This window comes from Hippocampus zosterae, chromosome 15, assembly GCF_025434085.1.
Source record: "Hippocampus zosterae strain Florida chromosome 15, ASM2543408v3, whole genome shotgun sequence".
Lineage (NCBI taxonomy): Eukaryota > Metazoa > Chordata > Actinopteri > Syngnathiformes > Syngnathidae > Hippocampus > Hippocampus zosterae.
In genome coordinates this window covers 7,457,267-7,480,000 of record NC_067465.1, presented here as the reverse complement: position 1 = coordinate 7,480,000, position 22,734 = coordinate 7,457,267, and the positions used below count along the sequence as shown (strand labels likewise).

Sequence of the window (22,734 nt, the reverse complement as noted above, 5' to 3'; positions counted from 1 at the left end):
TATGTGTTACACTACTTGTTGCGTTCAATCACAATTGGAATCATGTACAGTACTTGTGAATGTTTTTATTCATTTAAGCGCCGCATCGATTTGAAATCACTCTTGTACTGTAAAATTCTGTCTGTAGATAAAACTATTTTTTTCCAGGGAATGTTTTACTATAAATGCTTAAACTTTGCTCAGCGAACCCCTCTGATTTCAGAAGCCACATGCAAAAAGACAGAGCAAGTCGACTATCTCGGGTTCAAAAAGCCATTCTAAGGGCTTATCTTTTTTGGACAATCGCAGGCAAATTCTTAGAGACTTTTACCGACTGCTACTAAATTTGAACCGCGTGGACTGGACAGGTTTGGTACACTTGTTTTTTTTTTTACATTTGGATGCAGCGCTGCAGCAAACTTTGCCACCTCGCCACCAAAACGCACCCAAAGTGTACATTTTAGGGTAATAATTTGTTATCATTTATAATTTGCAGGAATCCTTCAAAAACTGTAAACACCGGTTTCTCAAATTAACCTTTCCAGTTGAAATGAATGGATATGCTATTAATCCGTTACAACCCCCCCAAATCAACACAATTTTTTAACATGTTTTTTTAATATAGAAAAACAGCATTGCATCATAAAATATAAATAAGAAGAAATGGCTTTCATGAAATGTAATTAGATTGAAAGCCCCGCCCACACATACACGCACACTTCATGACATAAATGTATTGTGTGTTTAAATGGCCTGTCCGAGTCAGTGCTGTCTTTCTCACTACGACAAGCAGCATTTCTTGTGACAAGTCGTCTTTCCCAAGCAGCGTTTACATTCCAAAAAGCTGTCCTGCAGCGTTGTCTTTTGGGCACCAGCAGTGACTGATGGGTGAGCTGCATTTCCGCGGGTGTAAGAACAGAATTCTGTTAGAGGTCTCAATAGACCAAGCTGACGTTGGCCAAGTGGGGCTTGGGCCCTTGGCGGGCAGTTTTCGTTTGATTCAACATGTTAAAATCGACACTGGTTGTCGGAAGGTAACAAAGCAAACAAACAGCGATGTAGAATGCAGCCGGAGTAAGGCATGTGCAGGAGTTGCTTATTTTGCACGATATTTACATCGCCTCGCACACATATAGACATCCAATTCAGAAGCGTTAGTCAGTAGATGCCGCCGTGGTCGTACAGCTTTCGGACTGGAAGTTTCAGTTGCTATTTTTAGAGGACCGAGAAACAGTAACTACCACTAACCCCTATGCTGCCACCGATGGCATGGAGAGGTATTACAGGCTTGGTAAAAAAAAAAGGCTTGGTTTGTTGAGACCTTTACAGCACTTAAAAAGAAACTTTAAAAAAAGAAGTATGTGGCAGCACACGCCCAGCCCTGCTCGCAAGAACCAAATGGACGCTAGCGTAACAGTGACACTTTTCAGGATTTCTTGCTAGCACAATTTAGTGGCTTCGGATCCACACTAAGGGCTAATTTACAGGGAAAAAAAGTACAACTTATGTGACGAGCAGTCCAAATGACGATTACGTTGTTCTGTGTGGATATTAGGAAGCATAGTTTGTGAAGCCAAACAATATTTGTCCAGGGGGAAAAAAATGTAAACAGATTTGTCAGTCAACCAAGTTCCCACTGACAGGCTCCAGCATATTAGCTCCATTTTTTTGGTTTTGGTCCACTGGAGCAGGAAGTTGTGTGTTTGGTTGGAAGACCGTGGCAAGTTGGAAGTCGGTGTCAAAGTTGACTTTGTTGTAATAAACCAAGTGTTACGCCATTCCTCTTAGTCTGGAAGGGTCACTGAGGCCCCGGGGCCTCCTTGTGCGTGCGTTGGTGCGTGCGCAGGTTACTCCTCTGTGAGAAAGACTTGCCGCACATGTCGCACGTGTACGGCTTCTCACCCGTGTGGATGCGCTGGTGGATCTCCAGGTGACTGACGCGGTCGAAGCTCTTACCACAGAATGGGCAGATGAACCACTTTTCTTTGACGCGCCGCCCTGCGACTTCTTTGCCCAGCCTCGGGTCGTTCAATATGAAAATGCCATTGTCTGGATTCAATTTCCCCGAGAGGAAGGACTGTCGCCTTTCGCTAGATTGGCCGAGGGAATGAGTTTGTCTTAAAGCCGCCGGAGCCCTCGAGTGACTGGACGCAGTGTGTCTGCCATCCGCGAGCAATCTGTCAGAGGAATTATCCAGAATGTCCAAGGCGTTCTCAATGAGCAGAATCTCTGAATCCACATTCTTGGAATTGGTGGCCAAGAAGTAGTCTGCCTCCTCTGTGGTGTCGCTGTCGCCTATAGAAACGGATGACCACATGCGGCTCTCCTGATCCTCACCGGTCACGTCCGCGCCGTGACCCGAGGGCCGGTCAGCGGGGACGGCAGACTCTGAGTCGATCACCTGCTCCACAATCATGACGTCGTCTTCGTCGTCCTCTCGCTTGAAGGGGAACTCCTCGTCGGCTGTGTTTTCGTTGAGGGTCTGCTCGCTTGGGTTCTCCTGAAGTTGTAGTGCTGCTCCATGATTGGTTGAGGGGACTGCCTTGTCTCCAATGCTCTGCTCAGAAGTTGTGGCAGAAGCTGAAAGGTGTTGCAGAGCCACCCGCAATGGGTGAAAATTTGTGATATACAGAGAGACCATATAAAAAGATATTTAAACAAAACCACATTAACTGATAAAACACGCCCTTTAAACGAGTTATAAATGTGTTACAGCACCAAAAACAGTAATATTCCTCGGGGTTGATCAGTTACTGTTAACTCATGTAATTAGTGACGAACTCAAATTGCGCCAAATTTGAAACTTCTCCGCAAAATTTGGAAGGATACACACACGTAGAGCACGACGTATAATTTACATTACTTTAGAAAAACAACGTAAGCTAGCTGTATTTAGTTACCATCGTTGGTTGCTGTTGTTGACGGCGACTGATCCCCGCCGGAGGAGCCAAGCGGCGCTGGCGACACATTGCTATCCCGCTGTTGGTTCTCCAGCAGCTTCCTCTCCAGGGCTTCCACCTCCCGCTCCCTGCGGCGGAGTTCGGCGTGGACCAAAGCGAAGGCATCCTCCCACAGCTGCGCGATCTCCAACACGGCCGCCTGGGCGAGCGTCTCCATGATGGAGGCTAACTTACTCTGGAAAGCTGCGCCGTGAGCCGGTTGCGTCGACATGGCAGATGGAAAATTGTTTTAAAACGTAGAGCTGTTAAAATTAGTTTTCTATTTTTGAATATTATGTTACAAGCGGCCTCTCTGACGATGCGATTGCAGACTGTACCGTAATACAACAGGAAGTATGCGTGTTATGTGACGTGATTCTACGGCGACTGCAAGAAGTCATAATACAGTAAGTACGTTCATAACCAACGCGGAAAGTTATGGATGGGAATTTTAATTAGCTGTTAATTTTTTTACACGTACAGTATATTACCACAACACAAATAGTCATGGTATGCTACAAGATGCATTTCTTAGTGACGATGAAAACTTTTGATATCTCGATGATACATTCTTCGTTCGAGTGTGTGAAGTGTGAAGCTTTGGGTTTATCCACCAGGTGGGGTTGGAGTTACAGTCTTCACGCCAATTTTGATATTACAGTATTTTGATTCTTTTTCGTATTTGTTCTAAAACAATAGTTTTTTTGTATTGTATTTAATTTAATAAATCATGTCCCATCCATCCATTTTCTGTATCGCTGATCTTCACCAGTGTCACTATGACCGGTCACATAGATAGATAGATAGATAGATGGATGTTTTTTTAAACCAAGGATTTATCCAGTGGGGTACATTATCATTAAAAAGTAAAACCTATACATATTATTATTATTATTATTGACAGTTCACAAAAGCGAACATTAGAAAAACGATTCGCCGACTAGCCTTGTCACTCAAAGGTGGGCGGGGCCGGTAGTCCTGCGAAAGAGGGAATGGGGGAAGACACCAGCAACGATTGAGGGAGCTGTCAAACGGCAACCATCGTGCTGAATTATCGCCGCGGACGGAGAAATAAGCGAGCATGCCTCAACTGGTGGGAAAGCGAACATTTTAGGGAGAGAATTTGTGCAGCGCCGTCATTACCGAACGTGAGAGGCACGGGTGGGAGGCGGGGGGGCGTTGTAGTTTAGTGGTGAGCTAGCTAGCCAACGTTTCTGCTAGCTGCAGTTTTGTTGACAGACGAGCTAAGCAAGCCAGCCAGCGGTCGAGCACCCGATTCCCAGTTATGTTGGCGTTTTGACTTGATAAACGCCCCACTTTTCCTCTTTTCGTCTCTACGAAATTATACAGCATGAAGCCCTCTCTGCAAGTCCAAAAAGGTACGTTCACTTTGGGTATGAGTGTGTAAACTGAAACTTTTATTTCCTGTTTGGCGTCACACAACGACAACTTTCTTACACATTTGTGTCGCGTAGGGCTGACTAAAGACGTTTACTAAGGGACTCTAGTTAATAAGATTGCTTTCCAGTGAGTCCCTTTTGGCAGCCTGAGCCGTCTGCGGCATCTCGATAGTAAGTCTCCTGACTCCCGCGGAGGCTGCTCATTAATGTCGCTGGAGCCCCCGCGGAATGACAGCTATGCCGCGTATCGCTACACTTTGGAGCCAGATGGTCATCGGATAAGCGGGAGTTGCTGCTCCTCGCCCGTTTGAATGTCACCTTGCTCAGGTATCCTGCAAACGTTGCGCTCGGGCGTTTAGACTAGGGCTTCACAAACCTTTTGGGGCCAGCCGGATCAGGATTTTTTGTTTTTCTTCCAAGGACCCACTCAGGAGGCAAAAGTACTCCTTGAAGTAAAAAAGTACAAAGTGATATGAACATACTGAAAGTACAACGGTAACTTTTTTAAACTTTGAATTGAATAACTTGACACCAGAAAAGGTATTAATTAATGTTGCAACGGTATTAATCTCTGGATTTTTGTCGAAAATCTGATAAATCTAAATTTTACAGGGGTCATTTTTCTACATGGACTAATGTCATCGCAGAAGCATGCACTATTCATTGAATAGGATGCCGCAATGGATGAAGTCCGTATAAAACCGAGAATTTCCAAAGTGCGGGATTATTTCACCCTTAACAAAAGTACGTAATGTGCAATGTGTCCGCTGCAAAGCAGAACTGTTGCAACGCAAGAACGCCTCCATGATCGCCAACACAAGATAACTTATCAATGTTAGCTAAGTTAACATAGCCTACCACCACTAGCGAGAATGTATTGTACTGTCTTGCCACTGTAACTGGTACCTCCCCTGAAAATGTGTAAAAATGTAGTTAAAACTCCCAAATTTGACCTCTGGGTAGGCCCTAAGACGCCATTCTCAAACTCCCGCCAGCAATCACTGTGTGTTTAATTTATTGTTGACAGCCGCTATTAGTGTGTAATCCAGTGGGACACATCTGGGTGGTGTTACTATGGCCTACTCAACCCCATCCCCCTGGGCCATTCGCCTAGGACGCCCATCTGGTTTGCGCTAACAACAGGCCGCATTTTACACTACAGAAAAAGAAAATCCCACTCCCTTTTTTTCTCTCTGCTTCCTGTGGTGTTTTCAGTGAGTGATCTCCACATATGTACAAAGGGTGTAGTTATAGGGAGTAAATATAGAAGGAACATGCGCCTGTTTCTTGTTCAAATAAACGTGAGTTTAGGGCGCTCGTTCACATGAATGATAAGCCGATCATTTTGTGATGAGAATAAGAAACTGGAGTACATGGCTCAAACCAAATATTTCCCCTTTTGAAAACACTAATGGATGTTTAATTCATCTATTATGTACCTTACAAGCGGTCGTAGTCACATTTTAAATTGTAGCTAGTCAGCAGACAGCTATCTATTTGCGAGTGGATAACCCCAGTAGCTGAGCTTGACAGTCATCATCTTCATTTCACGTTCTTCACACACAGAACCTTTTTCTTGTAATAAAAAAGCCACCAAATGTCTAAGAAAAAGGCAAATTCACAAAAACCTACCTTTTGAAAACAAATGACGACACCAAGCTAGCCAGTCAACTGCTTGTTACATGGCGAGAGGATAGCGTCAGCGGCTAATGTAAGCGGCCATGATCATATTCGTATTCTCACGTGGTTCTCTTAACAACCAGGTCCTTCTTTGAAAAAAAGCCTCTTGCAAGGCAAAGGAAAATAGAAAGTCGACAAAACGTTACATTTGATAACAAGTGGTGAATCCAAGCTAGCCATTCAACGGTTAGCCTATGTCTAGCATTAGCAGCTAACCTTCATTAAGGTCGCTGTCATCTTCTCATGCTTTGTTTTGCCTACCTATTATTAAAAAATGTTTAAAAAAGCATGCTAATCCTTTGATAGTCGCTGAACTAAGCTTACTCGAGGCATTTGGGAATCTGGCGAGACTTTTGAGGTGCATTTTTACCGAAATGTTTGGTCACTTTCGGTGAAGCAGTACGGGAATGCTGGTTTTAGGGACCTGTGGAAACAAGAAGTCCCATCCCCCAAATATAAAGATAGTGGTATGTTTGTGTGGGGTGCTGCCGGCTGTTTCCAATCAAGATCGAATTTGAATAGTAATTGCAATCTATTCTCAGCAGCAGGGGCGGCCGTGGCTGCATTCAAAAGAAGCGCGCCTCCTGCTCGGCTATTCTCGCCGGTAAAATTAGAGAGCCGAGCTTGAGGTCTGGCACGGGCCACTTGCGTTTTTCTTGGCACGCCGTGACTATGTCTCGGCGTTTGAAGCAGACAGAAAACTAGAGAAAGGAGGGAAGAAGGGGATGAAGAGCCTTTTAAGGACACGATGAGCTCATGAGTGATTCAGTGGCCGTGATGACATTTAATAGAACACAACAGACGCCGCTTTTAGGTTGCGATCTTATGACACCACAACTTGGCTTTGCTTTGAATAAGGCGTCGTTTCTTGACTTTGATAGGCGTTATTTTTAATGTAACTAGAGTGCCATGCACGAATGAACTACACAACAATGAATGTTCATGCGCGCTGGAAAGAACTTGCAGTACTTTTGAATTATGTAAATGACATTATTGAATGATGAGCATGAGGTCAGACTTGTGGTAAAAGCTGTCGAAGGACATACTGTGCACTTACCGAGGCTGCGTTTCACTATCATGATATAGTAGATGATGATTAGGTTTGTTGTGATGTCTCCTTAAAGTTCTGGTTAGGAGTTAGAGTTGGAGGCTTGTGGTTCGGATGACGATGTACCTGGGGAGTTTGGGTGAGGGGGGGGGGGGTGCTCTTTTGCGGTTCAGACGATGTCACTGAATGAAGAGTTAGGCTTAGCGGTTCGGATGACACGTTTCTCCAGGGTTAGGGTCAGGTGGATGTCTCCGTAGAATTGGGTTTAGGGTGATCTCACTCGAGAGTTAAATTTCGAGCTGTAGGGCTAATTAATGGGTCAGGGTGACATCTCTGAAGAGTAAGGGAAGGTGGATTCAGAGTTCTGTTGATGTCCCCCTGAGAGTTGAGTTTGAGAGATGGTGGCTAATTTAGTGTTAGGATGATGTTGTTCAAGTGTGGTTAGCAGTTACGATGACGCCGCTGGAGAGTTGTATGGTGGCGTTTCTGAAGACTATTTGTGGTTAGGTGGGCATCTCTGTAGGGGTTGGGTATCAATGCTGGGGACTTGGGCTTGGGGCGTTCAGGATTTTGTTAGTTTGACATTTCTTCAGGCTCAGCAGCCATTTTTCAGTCAAATTAAGGTTTGTGGTTAGGTTGATATCACTGGTGAGAGCTGGGATACGGTTGGAGGTCAGGGTGATGTCACTGGAGGGTTGTGGTTTAGGGGTTGGGGTAGGTTTAGTGTTGGGTCTCCAAAATGTTTGTGTTTAGGGAGTTCTGGTTGCGTGTTGGTGGTTAGAGTGATATCTCTGGAGAGTTGTGGTTAGGGGGTTACAGTTGCGTGATGTGTCTGAAGAGGTAGGAATAGGGTTGAAAAGGTCAGGGGGGGGGGAGTGTAATGCCTCTGAAGAGTTAAGGTTGGGGGTTCGGGAAGTTTCTGTCAAGAGTTAAGGGGTCTTAGCTGTTGGGATTAGATGGACATCTGCAGTGTTCGGGTTAGGGTTAGGTCTTGGCGGTTGAAGTGACTTTTCCGAAGAGCTTAGGTAGGGTTAGTGATGTCTCCTAAAAGTATTTTAATGAACTTCTAGTAAGGTGTTTTTTTTTTTTGCAATTAGCTACAAAAGATAAAAATATGTAATATCAGACTTCTCTTGAACAATCCTCTGAGTGAAGAGTGAACTGTTGCCAAAGTCATTACGATAACATCAAATTGTAGGTGCCTTCTGAAAAAGAAAAAAAAAGTCTCTCTGTTGAACTCTTTTTGGCAAGCAGGATTAGTTTGCTTTCACATAATTTGTTTTCTCCCCTGGATGTGCATCACTCGGTCGTGTCTAAGCACAGACAAGTTCAAAGCAAACGTTGAAGCTGTTCGTTTGAGGTAACAAAGCTACCAACCTGTATCCAATCGAGCTGCTGGGGCACAAAAATATTGAAGTTGTGATGAATTAGTATTGTAATCACGAACATCACATTTAACTTTTTTTTAATACAGATATTGAAATGTATCATAGGTATACCTCTCATATGGCCTCATAATCTCCTATTGTGAGATAGCCGTCCCTCCAAATGAGCCAATCAGGGTGATGGTGACTTAAAAAAATTGTCATAAACAGATAAAGCTTAGCAAAGACGTCTTTGGTTGTAAGCATCTTGTCTTTCCACGACACAAGCTGCCTTCCAGTGGACTCCGCCGCGTTGTCCATATCATTAATAAAGTTGTCAACCGTGTTGATTTGTGCCGTTTCACCCGCCAAACCCTTTTTCCTGTTTACATCTTTGTGACCAATAAAAGAAGAATCGCGCTCTCACATGGTTCCACGGGAATTTCATTTCGCTTTTTATGACTGTGCGAAAAAGTCCTCATCAACGGTGGAAAAAACATCGATGAAAGGATTCTATTCCTGTCTAATGTCTAGTTCCAAGTCTGGTTTTTGTGGATGAAATCATGGTTTCTGGAAAAGAGGAAGTCTGAAGTATTTAGCATCAGGAATAAAGGTGACCTTTTGCCCCTGCGAAGTTCCTCCTCTCGTCCATGTTGTTAAAAAAAGGAACGGCACAAAGGTGTTCACGTCACCTGAGAGCCATTTCTCGACTAATCCCCAAACAATCACCTACTGTTTCAGCCATTATGCTTCTGAGCTGTATTTATCAGTGATCGTGAGAGCCCCTCCACTGGTCCACTTGACATTTCTGGAAAATGAATCGGAATGATTTACAGGGCCTTGATGGAACATTATTCTAATGGAATCATTTTTAGAAAGCATCGTTGCAGTATCAATCGTGCCAATCTGAACCATGCAAAATAATAATGACATTGTTTTAAGAATGAATGCAACTGTCGCGTGATACTTTTTGAATCAAATGGTATCGCATCATTAATTAGATTTTTTTGGTAATGAATACTCTTTTTTTTTAAAGACTTGGAGTCATTTGGCAGTGTTGTAGATGAGACGAATATCATTAATAAATTGGCACCATGGAAAATGATGGGTGAAATATGAATTGAATTGATAAAAAAAATCGATTGAAGTTTTGATTTGATTGTACGTTATAGTCCTTGAATAAAATTGTCAACCGTGAATCTCGGCAGTAATCAATTCGTTTTTAAAAGAAATGTAGCTGGAATAATTCCTGAATGCCGTCTCATCACCTGATTGATATTTTAGGTCTCCATCGGCTCGTCGCCCGACATGTGAGAGCGCCCCCGCTAAGGTGGAACCCCCAAGCTCTGAGCGGCCGCCGCTGAGCCCACCTCGGCAAGTCGACAACAAATCTGGTGCTCTTGTCATGTGGGTACAACACGGAAGAAGACTCCCGTTACCCCAACTGGTGTCGCCATCTTTATCATTATCATCATCATCATCATTATCGTCGTCATGGACCGAAATAAACGCAACTCTATCGCCGCGTTCCCCACGCGACCTGAACGCCTCGCTGAGGACAGAGACGGTGTCGCGGGGCTAGGTGTGTGCGAGATGGGCGTTGGACCACCATCGCAGGTCAGTCTACCAGCATACGTTGCACCTGGAACGTGAGTTTGGATAAATAAAGGAGTAGATGTTGATTTTTTTTCCCCCACCCTTTGGTACAGTTATTGTAATATATACAGTGCCCTCCATAAGTATTGGCACCCCTGGTTGAGATGTGTTTTTTAGCTTCCAATTATTTTATTTTTTTTCTAAATAATATGGGACCTTAATGGAAAAAAAGAGAAAAATCCAACCTTCAATACAAGTGCATTTATTCAGTGGGGAAAAAATCCCACATAAAGAAATAATTATTTGACATCAAATAATGTGTGTCACAATTATTAGCACCCCTGGTGTTAATATTTTGTACAACCCCCTTTTGCCAACAAAACAGCACCTAATCTTCTCCTATAATGTTTCACAAGATGGGAAAAGACAGAAAGAGGGATCTTCAGCCATTCCTCTTTGCAGAATCTCTCTAAATCATCCAGAGACCTGGGTCCTCTCCTCTGTACTCTCCTCTTCAGCTCACCCCACAGGTTCTCAATGGGGTTGAGGTCAGGGGACTGAGATGGCCATGGGAGGAGCTTGATTTTGTGTCTGGTGAACCATTTCTGTGTAGATTTGGCCATATGTTTAGGGTCATTGTCTTGCTGAAAGACCCAGTGACGACCCAGCTTCAGCTTTCGGGCAGAGGGCAACAGATTTTGATTTAAAATGTCCTGGTATTTCAAAGCATTCATGATGCCATGCACCCTAACAAGGTTCCCAGGGCCTTTGGAAGCGAAACAGCCCCACAGCATCACTGACCCACCCCCATACTTCACAGTGGGTATGAGGTGCTTTTCAGCATGCGCATCTTTCGTGGTACGCCAGACCCACTTAGAGTGTTTGTTGCCAAAAAGCTCAATCTTGGTCTCATCTGACCAAAGCACACGGTCCCAGTTGAAGCCCCAATACCGCTTGGCGAACTCCAGACGCTTGCGTTTATGATTGTGAGTGAGGAAAGGTTTTCTCCGTGCATGCCTCCCAAACAGCTTGTTGGCGTGTAGACAGCGCCTGATGGTTGATTTGGAGACTTTGTGACCCCAGGATGCTACCATTTGTTGTAATTCTGTAACAGTGAGCTTTGGAGATCTTTTGATTTCTCTTACCATCCTCCTCACTGTGCGTGGTGGCAAAATAAACTTGGCTCCTCGTCCAGGCTTGTTTACCACTGTTCCAGTTGTTTTGAACTTCTTAATTATTCCTCTCACAGTGGATATGGGCAGCTGCAGTTGAGTGGCAATCTTCTTGTAGCCTCTGCCTGACCTGTGAAGGTCGACGCACATCTGCCTCACTTGTATGCTGTGTTCCTTTGTCTTTCCCATGTTTAAGAGTGGATAAGAGAAATGGCCTCGGTGTCACGTCATATTTATACCCCAGGGAGACAGGAAGTGATGAATTACTAATTAAATGTTCCTACATACTCTGGTAAACTTTGTAAACTACTGTAGAAATGACAGAAATGCTTCAATTATATTTATTTCCTGGGAATTGTTAAGGGTGCCAATAATTGTGGAACAGGTGATTTGATGTCAAATAATTATTTCTTTATGTGGGATTTTTTCCCCACTGAATAAATGCACTTGTATTGAAGGTTGGATTTTTCTCTTTTTTTCCATTAAGGTCCCATATTATTTAGAAAAAAAATAAAATAATTGGAAGCTAAAAAACACATCTCAACCAGGGGTGCCAATAATTATGGAGGGCACTGTAGTGTATAGCAGGGCTGTCAAAACAATTTGTTGTGGGCCACATTGAAGTTACGGTTTACCTTGGGGGCCCCTGATGATGGTGAATTTTGTGAAACCAAAAATGTTTAATCACCTCCACATATTGCATACACAGTGCACAACAAATTGATAGATAACTAGTTTTAAAATCAGAAGTCAAGAATAATGACCTGATTAAACATTGTTTCCATTCATGTAATGAGGGGTTTGGTCATGAGAAAATATTTGCAATATCATATTTTATTATGGATTACATATGACAATTAGAATTTTTGGTTCAGACTTTAGCAAGGATCATGGAACTTGACATGCTTGATTTGCTTTCATGGGCCACATTAAATGGTGTGGCGGGCCAGATCTGGCCCCCGGGCCTGGACTTTGACACAGGTGGTATATAGTGTCGTTTCTGTCCATTGAAGAACCTGTACCTCCGAATATATTTTGCTGGTTTTTATTCTTTGTGTGTGTGTCTGTTTTGTAACGGTCACTTTTTCACTACTTGTCCAAAATCCTCTGGATTTTAATTTTAGAAATTTTAATTTTTAAATTTAGTTTCTTCTTTTAATCAAATGTTCTCGATTTCTTTAAATCAAAAACTTTCTGAAAGATTCACCGTTTTGTTTTTATCCACACTTTTTTTTTTTAATTGATCCATGCCTTTTCAGTGGACATCCACGACATATTACAAGGAGTAAAACTTCTGGGCCCTATTTTGGACGAAAGTACTTCACTATTGCTGAATTGTAATGTTGTCCTCCAGGTGGGCAGAGTGTGCCCTTCGTCCTACCGGGCCCTCATCAGTGCCTTCTCCTGCCTTACGCGCCTCGACGACTTTACCTGCGAGTGGATCGGCTCCGGTTTCTTCTCTGACGTCTACAAGGTGCGTGCGAATTGATTGATTGATTGAATCACTTCACAGCTACGCTGATTCTTCAAAGTGTAAAATCTTGTGTTATGAAGCTCCTGGTCATTTGTTTTCGCTGGTCGCCTCCATCCACAGCTGACGTTTTGAGCTCAATATGGAGGCCAATCACTTAACTCATTCACTCCCAAAGACGTTTTTAAACGTCTTTTCAGACTTGGTCAAGAATTGGGTGGTACTGAATGAGTTAAGAGACAAATAGCTTGCCAAATACAACATAGTGGCTTAGTTTTATATTACACGTTATTTTTTTTTGTCCCCCCGCCCCCTTTTTTTTTGGTAGCGGTGTAGCAGCAGGCACACTCGCATCGCTTCTTCTCTTGCGCTCAGCTCCCCTATAGGTAGCAGCGAAGCAGCGGGTTTGATGTTATATCGATTCGTTGGAGGGAGAGGCAACCTGAAAGATACTCTTAAATATATCTGCCTCGTCTGATATAAAAGGCGTCGGCAAAGAGTTGAGGGAACCACAGACAGGTTTGTGACAGGTTTGACATGTCCAAACCACTTCGCTTCAAATAGAAGTTTAATGAGTGTAAATTATTTGGTGACAAGCTCGCTTGTCACCCACTGGGTGCATTTAATGAGATCATAAATCAAAAGTGTCGTTTCTGGATAAGAAACGTCATGCACAGACCCAAACTACGTAGTTGCATGGCATTTTTAATTTTAGCCTACACAAGCCTTAAAACCAAAATCTTGGATTCTGACTCGGGTGACGAAAACCACGTGATCAGACCTAGGAAATATATGCAAATGTCCACCGCTTCAGCCTCCAGTGAAGAAAGACAAAATGCTGGTCGTAATGTCACTGAAAACGTCACAGTGTTTCTTGAAGGGGCAGTTAGCCCAGAATGACAATTAAAGTTCGATACGATTATGAAAGTCGAACACCCATCCATTATCTGAGCCACTTTATCCTAACGGGTGGCGGTGGACTGGTGGAGCCTATCCCAGCCGACATTGGGCAGACATGGGCCGAGCTGGTTGCCAGCCAATCGCAGGGCACACACAGACACACACCCATTCACACCCAAGGACAATCTCGTGTTCAATTAACTGTGCATGCTTTTGTGTTAGGAAACCGGAGTGCCTGGAGAAAACACATGCAGGCAAACGTGGAGAAAGTAGGATATCCATTTTTAAAATGACTTGTTTTATCAATTGACTTATGGACTCTAAGCCATGTAGGAGGGAAAAAAAAACGTAATCACTTTTACTCACACACTATAGTTAGCATAGCAGTGTGTGGGACACGCCCACAGTAAATTACGTAGATCCAATGAAATGCGTTCTCAGCGACTTACCATAGTAATGATATGTGTGGTGAAGCTGGAGAACAGGGGGGGGGGGGGGGGTTGAACTGTGAGTAATGGGGCAGAAGTGGGTGTTCAAAAGATGAACGTTGGGGGGTTGGCGTCCTTCTGGTGAGAGGCCATCTGTTCTTCCTGCTGTCCTGTCAAGCCAAGCCCCCTTCCAACTAGACATGCTCGCATTAAGAACTGAAGCTCAAACCGCATCATCGACTAAATGGCGTTTTCACTCTTGAGATTAAAATGCTGATTAATACATCATAGCATAAAATAGCAACCATTGGCGCTAGTACAACCCTTTTTTTTCTTACACGTTTTCATTGTCCATGTTATTTGACAAAGCAAGTCATTTTGATCATGTATATACCATTTTCGTCCACATGAACATTCCGCACCTCCCTTTATTGATATAATTGTTTTCATGCATGGGAAATGCTACACAAAGTTCTGTAAGTAATAAAGCAACAGGAACAAAACAGAATTAAGTGCTGTATGCATACACGCCCTGTTATAGTTGTGCATTTAAGCACATGCAGAGCGATAAAATAGTGAATAAGATGAAGTGAGGAATTAAAATGAGGAGGCTCAAATGTTCATGGTCCATGTAGTTCACAATGCTGTGTTCCGATGATAACACTTAAGACTGAGGCACTTATTGACTAATGCTCATTCTTAATCGAGTGAATTTGTGGAAGAAGTAAAACGTCTCAGGTTCCTCTTCATTTGGCGATTCACGTGGATCTTAAACGCAGGTGGCCTCATTCAAATTAAACGGCACTAATAAACCAACCACCGGAAGGTTCTGGAACCACACAGAGTAATCTGGCCTATTTAACAGATGTGGTGCTTTAAATATCGTGGCAATTTTCATCTCGTGATTTTGCAATATTGCTGTTAGCATAATGCTAACATTAGCCAAAAATGTCAACCCTGTCCTTGTGTCTCATGTCAGCAAGCTCACCCTTTAAACAAGTTTTCCGAAGTGTATTGTCAGTCAGTTAACGGCTTGCATTGGACATCCAGCTGATGCTTTGTCACTCCAGTGTCACTGTTTATTCATGAGCCTTGCGTAATGGCGCGATGCGGCGTTACGCCTATCAGAGTGTGTACACCGCAAGACGAGCACCGCCGGGTTACGTGACCATTATCTAACCGGCTGACGGATGGAAAATAAAATCCCGATGATGCCCAATCAAGGCGAATTGATCCATGTGTGTTCCATTGTCGGATGGCTGAGCTTGCTTCATCACAAGTATGTGCAGTGTTCCCCCCCAGCGGTGGCTAATCAATGGCTAATCGACGACTTTGGCAGGTGTGGCACCGAGCGTCGGATCAAGTCATGGCCCTCAAAATGAACAAGCTCAGCAGCAACAGAGCCAACATGCTGAGGGAAGTGCAGCTGATGAATCGCCTCTCGCACCCCAACATACTCAGGTGCGCTCCCTAGTTTATTTACATGAGTTTTGTAGAAGTCAACGTACGTTACAAAGTAGCAGCAACTTTGCTGCCCCAGTGTTTTGTTGTTGTTGTTTTTCCTGCATTCTGTAGCATGTGGGCGGGGATGTGGTGGGGTGGGGGCACGCATGCATAAGTTCGTTTATGTGTTTGTTATACAAAGCCGTCCTTGTTGTGGATGCCTCCTGCAGCATGGTGTATCTTTCTGTGTGATGTCAGCGGACAATGAAGGGGCTCGTTGTTTTACTCCAAACAAGCTGAACTTTTCTGTCGGCAGCGGGAGCGAGCCCCTTTACGATTGTGTTTCTTCACAAGTTGATCGCACACAAAACAAACATTATCAAACCATCCAAAAAAGAGTGCTGTGAGAAGCAGGCAGCATGAACTTGATCTGAAAATTCAAATTTAAGGATCAATTTCAAAAGAAGGAAAATGTATATTTAAGATGATGTGGTTTTGGGAAGCTAATAATGTTTAATGTTAAATGTAATATATTAAATGATACTTTATGTTTTAAAATATATTTCACAACCTAATGGATCTCAAGTAAAAACGAATTTGAATGGTGCACCGGTGGCCTGCGATACAAGTGACCAGACTTATCAGGTAGCCGTTAACACTGTGCGACAATGTTTCCTCCGTCAAGCAAGGAAGGAGACTTAAACGCTCCCCAAGTGTCGGCGTCGACTATGCGATCGTCGAAGCCAGTTTAAGCATGTTTGTGAGAAGCTTGTGGACCTCACCTTGATCGGCCAGGTGCAAAAGAAAAGTCTGCAACCGCAAACCGGCAGGAGGAGGCATTTGTCTTGTCTGGTCTTGTCTGCTGCTGGAATTTCTGGAATTTTTCTCCTTAGTTTTCATGCTTATATGCTCATTGTTATTGGTCCTTGTACTTTATTTTTTTTAACTTGGTTTACTATTTATTTATTTATTTTTACTCGGTTAATAATTGAGAATCGAGAGAGCCCAATTGTTTCCGACTGCTAACTTCACAGCCACTCCTTAAAAGTGAATGTCAAATAATCATGTAATAAGTGATATTTTTATGACATGCTAATCGCAACGTTTGCCTTTTTTTTTTTTGCCGCGTTGCTGCAGGTTCAAAGGAGTGTGCGTGCACGAGGGTCAGCTTCATGCTTTGACGGAGGTAAGAGAACCCATTTTTATAGCCGGGCTTGACTGAAAATAGTTAAAGGGTTGTGGATGTTAGTTACTTCCCTGGCAGGTAAAAACATTTGTAACAGAAATAGACGCGTCACGAAATAGCCGACGTGTGTGTGTGGCCCGACTCGGGTGGCGGCCTTATGCTGTTTTGCTCTTTTGTCATCTGACCCTCAGTAGGCCCTTAGGGCAGGGGCGGGAGGGCCGGGGGTGCGAGGCTCCCTCAAATGGAGAAACAAGTCACTGTGGAGGCCGGGCATGGGCTTCATAGGCACAAACACCAGTATTAGTATTTTCCCCCATTCCACACTGGTGTATTCTCTTTTCCTAAAGAGACTTTCTTGAAAATTTTTATTGACGAGTAAGGTTTTCAAGTATACAGCACCACCTGTTAACAGCTTTGGTGTCTGCAGATGCAAAATCACATAAGCTCGTTTTAAAAATTCTATTTGTTATGGACAACAAATTTAAAATATAATATATATATATATATATATATATATATATATATATATATATATATATATATATATATATATATATATATATATATATATATATAATTAATTAATTAAGGTTTAAATTGATTTATTTTTTGAATTTTCCAAATACATTATTGCCTTTTCCTTGCAACTATTACTCGTTCTGTCTGACCACGCTTGGGACTCAAACCCACAAAAAAAGTTGCAGTGTGTTTTCAATTAGAAAAATTTAACTCTACTATATTGTATCTTATATAGTTTTTAAAAAATTAAAAACAGCGTGGTCGTCATATTTTTTTGTGATCCAAGAATTGAGATATTTCAGATATATTTATAAATGTATTAAACTCTTTATTTCGAACCTGCTTAAAATAATTCCACAATATAATACAGTAACTTGTATTTAAGAAAAGAATAATAACATTTAAACTTCCCTAAGTAATCAATAACAGCGGGAATAAATGATGTGCTTACGCATACAGATCATTTCCTTGTTTAAAAAATGTCAAAGTCAGAGGAAGAATGAATTTATATAACAGTATAAATTTAGGAATACGTTACATCTATTTATGAAATTAAATGTAATACTATATGCAATATTCCATATTAGAATACCATCAGTCATCAATTACATATTTAACTACCATTGTGTAGTTATCCATCACATTAGATTAATTTTCAATATGTGACTGATCTTTCAGTACACTACACATTTTTTTCCCATGGATTACATTTTTTCCCAAACGTACTGTACATTCCCCAAGGAATTTGTATTGATCATTTTTTTGCTTTAGAGGATAGTAGCACTTAGCAAGCGTCCAATCAGATTGCAATGTCATCATCCCAGTTGAGGGTCATTTCTTACGGAGTTAGAGTATTTAACAGCATCAGGCTCTTGGCCTAAATCCCAGCCTTGATCCGCGCTAACCGCTCACGTTCCGTGACGCCTTTACGTGAGGATTAGTGCCTCTTTATGGCGGGGTCAGCAAAGTTCTTTCGGATCAAAGAGCCAAAGACGCCCTTCGCTCAACGAAGCGATAACCCCACTTCCTGTCAAGCCAACCCAAGCGATGGCATGCCAGCGAGCCTGCGGGAGAACTCTCTGAGTGACCCAGAACCTCGCGGTCCGCCGCGCAGTCTTTGGTATTTCGTATTCGCCTGACACCCGTCCAACTGGCTCCGCTGTCAAATGAATACTGAGTGCAAATGTCGGGTTGAGCGCAGATCCTGTTGAAGTTGCGTTATTCTTCTTCTTTCCACAAACAATAGTCAAAACCTTCCAAAGGTCACAACTGCCATCTGCTGTATATATTTTAACGGTCACATTAAATCCTCATCAAATATTTTTGTATTGTCCGCCATGGTATTTTTTTTGTACTATTTTTCTCATATTTCTCATGTTTCCTCCATCCAATATTTGTGTATTTTTGTCATATTTTTATAGAAATTTCCAAATATTTTTAATCACGTTTATTTTTCAAACATTTTTGTATTTTCCATTTTAAATGAATGTGTTGTTCGTCCCATATTATTTTCTCTTTGTTTTTATTTATTTTTTTGGTAGTATTTTTTCATTTTTTTTAAGCTCATTTATGAATTATGTGTATGTATTTTTTGAATCAGGTTCTGTGTTTTTATATTATTTATCTTTCTTTCTGGGTTTTTTTTGTTTGTTTGTTTTGTTTTGGGGTTTTTTTGTGTGTGTTTGTTTGCAGTACATCAACGGCGGCAATCTGGAGCAGCTCCTGGACGGCAACAAGCACCTAAGCTGGCTTGCCAGAGTGAAGCTGGCCAGCGACCTGGCCGGGGGCCTGGCCTACCTACACGCCAAAGGCATCTTCCACCGAGACCTCACCTCCAAGGTGGGCGGGCCGGCACGGCGGCTGACTTCAACTCATACACGTATGCCTTCCAAGTTTGGAGATCATCGTGAGGATTTTTGTTGTGGTCTCTTGCCAGAACTGCTTGATCAAATGCGACGACAGCGGCGGCTACACGGCGGTGGTGGGAGACTTCGGGTTGGCCGAGAAGATCCCCGCCAATCTGTACGTGCTCCTCTTTCTCCTTCACTTACAGTTGCTTTACAAGTGGGTCCAAAATATTCGAGGCGGTTCTCAGTAGGAGACAAAAGCACTTTTTCTTTTTTTTTTTTTTACCCTCCACCAATGCAGTGGTTCGGTGGACAACGTTAAGCAGCTGTAATCCAGTTTGTTATGCACTAATCCTAACTTGATTGTGCAATCGTAAGAGCCTTGTTGCTCCCAAGTGGCACTTTAATTGACACCAGCCCCAAAAATGAGGTTAAGTCTAAAGGGGGTAGGGGGGTGTTCACGCTGCCTTGAAGTGGTCATGTGGCGCTAAAAGGACAGACTCGATTACCAGCATGCCTTTTGATTTTCAGTGGATTGTTTCATATTTATGGTCTTGAAGTGTTTTTCATAGGAATATTTACTGAAACTATGACTTTCCTATTGCATCAGTGCGGGTGAATAATAAACCGAGAGAGCTGTTTGATTATGATTTAATCATTCATTCATTCATCTTCCGAGCCGCTTGATCCTCACTAGGGTCGCGGGGGGTGCTGGAGCCTATCCCAGCTGTCTTCGGGCTGTAGGCGGGGGACACCCTGAATCGGTTGCCAGCCAATCGCAGGGCACACAGAAACGAACAACCATTCGCACTCACACTCACACCTAGGGACAATTTAGAGTGTTCAATCAGCCTGCCACGCATGTTTTTGGAAAGTGGGAGGAAACCGGAGCTGATTTAATTATCAATTATTTAAAACAGTATTTCATGATTTACTTTGGGACACGTTTTTGTTTTGTATATTCATTTGTGAATAGTTTTTTTGTTTTTTTTGTGCAGCACGGAAGGAGCGAAGCTTTCGGTGGTGGGATCTCCTTTCTGGATGGCTCCCGAGGTTCTAAGAGATGAACCTTATAACGAGAAGGTTTGTGTGCACGCACTTAGGAACCTCGTCAAAGATGCGTGGCCGGCGGTACCAAATGATTTTCTTCCTTTCAGGCCGACGTCTTCTCCTACGGCATCATCCTGTGTGAGATCATCGCCAGGATCCAGGCTGACCCCGATTTCCTGCCACGCACAGAGGTGAATGTAAAACTCAGTCCACCTGCCTGCTAGCCTGCTCAAATATTTCTCATTTGCATCATTTCACACACGTTTCTTTGTGTCATTGAGCAGAATTTTGGCTTGGACTATCACACCTTCCAGCACATGGTTGGCGACTGTCCACCCGACTTTCTTCAGCTGGCGTTCAACTGCTGCAATGCAAGTCCTTCTTGACGCCTTCCGATAGACGGTCTCGTCTTTAATTTGCAATCAAATAACCCCTCATCTGAAGACCCCTGTCCTTGACCTCAATCTCCTGGGGTTCTCTGACAAAAACTTGAAGTGACCAGCCTGTCTTTATTATTTTTAAAAGCGATTTACTTTATATTTTCTTCCGCTGATTACTTTTTTTTTCTTTTGGTCTTCCAGATGGACCCCACCCTGCGCCCCTCCTTCCCGGACATTGTGGGACACCTGGAAGACACATTGGCGCGTCTGAAATTAGGCGAGGAGGCTCTCCAGTGCCCCCCACTGGCTGGAGAGGGAGACAAGAAGACGGTGGTGTCGAAAGGTTTGTAACTTGTGGTCGACCCCTTGCATAACATGGAAAATATACAGACGTGGGAGATTTCTGAGGTACTGTCAGGAGCCCTTACAGAGGCGGGACATCACTGAAATGGAAGGTTTTCTGCAGTGCTGAAGCAGTCATGTGATTTGGGTTTAAAATTCTTTTTTTTTTTTTTGATGCTGACATCTAATTATCTGGCTCAGTTTGGATTAATTCTGCGTCTTATTTTATGCGACCTCTGTAAAAGGGGCTATTGTTTTATTCTGAACTAATTTTGAACTTCCTGTGTGTCCAATGAAAGGGGAGAAAATTCAGGGCCTAAAGCGACTCAACCCGCTGATTTTTCCTGATGACAAAATCCCGCCCAAATCTCCACGCCCCCGCCGCAACATCTGGTTGAGTCGCAGCCAGTCGGACATCTTTTCATGTAAGGCCGCGAGGAAGGTGAACGTGCAGGACCCGTACTATGACCCGCCGGCCTCGCGGCGGGCCACCAAGGCGCACAAGGTCAACCCGTTCACAGCACGCGAGGACCTGTGCGGCGGCAACATCAAGTTCTACGACGTGCCCAGCAAGTCGGTGTTCTCGCTGGTCTTCGATTTGCGCTCGCCGCCGGGTAGCGCTTTCGCCAACCGGCCGCCGCCTCACGCCTCGGCTGCTGCCGGCGCATCCTTCTACTGGCAGCAGCTGCCGGGACGACAGTGTCACTCCTTGCCCGTATCGCCTCAGCTGCCTCGCTCAGAGTTCTTGTACCGCCACCATGCCGTCACCGGAACCGCCCCGGCCATCAATAACAACAACAACGGGCCGCTGCCCTGCAAGGCGCACCCGCTGGCCTCAACTATGACATGTGAGTGATTAATAAAATAGCATTTGAGGAGGGGTTTGCAGATTTTTTTTTTTAAATCCACTATTGTTGTCTCAAAAATAAGCAATTGCCTCTGCTTTCTCAGCGGCCAGCTGCTGGCCTGAGGCGGGCCCGACCGGCATTGAAGCGCGAAACAAGGCGGCACTGAGCAGCTGGGCCAGGAAATACACAGTGGTGGAAATCCCGCCCTACTGTGGGCCAGAGGCGGAAGACGAGACAGACACCGATGACGACGATGTGTTTGGCGAGAGCTGGTCTCCGAACATCCCCCTTGGCGAGGCCATGGACTGCTCCAGCATGTTGGAGGACCAACACATGCATGTCATGCCACCTCTGGACTGAAGGGGGCGGTGTGGATTTCAGATTCCGAAGAATGCGGATTATGAGATTTTCTAACGCACCAGTCGCATTCAAAACGTTATTGATCATATTCTTTGTATTTATTGTTAATATTACGGGATGACTTTGATTGTTTCCCTCCATTCCCCCAACTCCACCCCCACCAGAAGATCAAGTTTTTGCACCAAAACGGATCTCTTCGGTAGAACTGGAGAAATCGCTGCTTTCGTTCCCTCCAAATTCCGACAATATGCGCTTTCCATCCGTAATGGCTTTACTTGCTGTTCCTTGAGTGGACATCCTTAATGCTTCTGTTAGATTCAAAATCTTGAATCTTGATGCAGTTTCAGGCATTCACCAGCAACCATGTTGTCCTGTTATGTTTTAATCTTCTATAAGCAATTAAGAGATTATTTAGTTTGCGTCCATAGGAACTAAAATGCACTATTCTGTCATCTTTTTCTATGCAAAAAATAATTTCGCACTGTTGCGCAGAATCGAGGATGTAATATTTATGTGTATAAAAAAAACAAATGCAAAAAACAAGTCTTACCTTTGTATATTTGTGTAAAATATGTGCAGACTGATTTTGCTTTGAAATAACAAAGCTTCCCTCCCGAGTGTCATTTCAGTCTCAATAAAAACTTTTTGAATCTGACCTGTAAAGTCGTGGTGCAAGTGTTTTGATAGATCCATGTCTGTCTAAGCTTGGATCCCTAATTTGAAACACACCAAGGTTTGACACCATAGCACTATCCTTCTTTGAAACCCAGACTTGAAACCCT

The 22,734-nt window shown here is 43.4% G+C and overlaps 2 protein-coding genes across 2 annotated transcripts; one reads left to right on the top strand and one right to left on the bottom strand.

The window, feature by feature from the left end:
* Positions 1-153: 153 nt before the first annotated feature.
* Positions 154-3,296, bottom strand: LOC127616443 (zinc finger protein 547). The gene is made up of 2 exons (XM_052088033.1): positions 2,880-3,296; positions 154-2,559 (listed from the first exon to the last, which is right to left on the bottom strand). Exons 1-2 carry the CDS (start codon positions 3,148-3,150, stop codon positions 1,778-1,780), a joined length of 1,053 nt encoding a protein of 350 aa, XP_051943993.1. The 5' UTR covers positions 3,151-3,296; the 3' UTR covers positions 154-1,777.
* A 583-nt stretch (positions 3,297-3,879) lies between these two features.
* Positions 3,880-22,607, top strand: tesk2 (testis associated actin remodelling kinase 2). Its single transcript, XM_052088014.1, has 13 exons — positions 3,880-4,297; positions 9,695-10,027; positions 12,533-12,652; positions 15,317-15,438; positions 16,558-16,606; positions 18,818-18,964; positions 19,062-19,147; positions 19,971-20,055; positions 20,130-20,213; positions 20,307-20,393; positions 20,604-20,745; positions 21,044-21,592; positions 21,696-22,607. The coding sequence occupies exons 2-13, from the start codon at positions 9,905-9,907 to the stop codon at positions 21,950-21,952; spliced, it is 1,851 nt and encodes a 616-aa protein (XP_051943974.1). The 5' UTR covers positions 3,880-4,297; positions 9,695-9,904; the 3' UTR covers positions 21,953-22,607.
* The last annotated feature ends 127 nt before the right edge of the window (positions 22,608-22,734 follow it).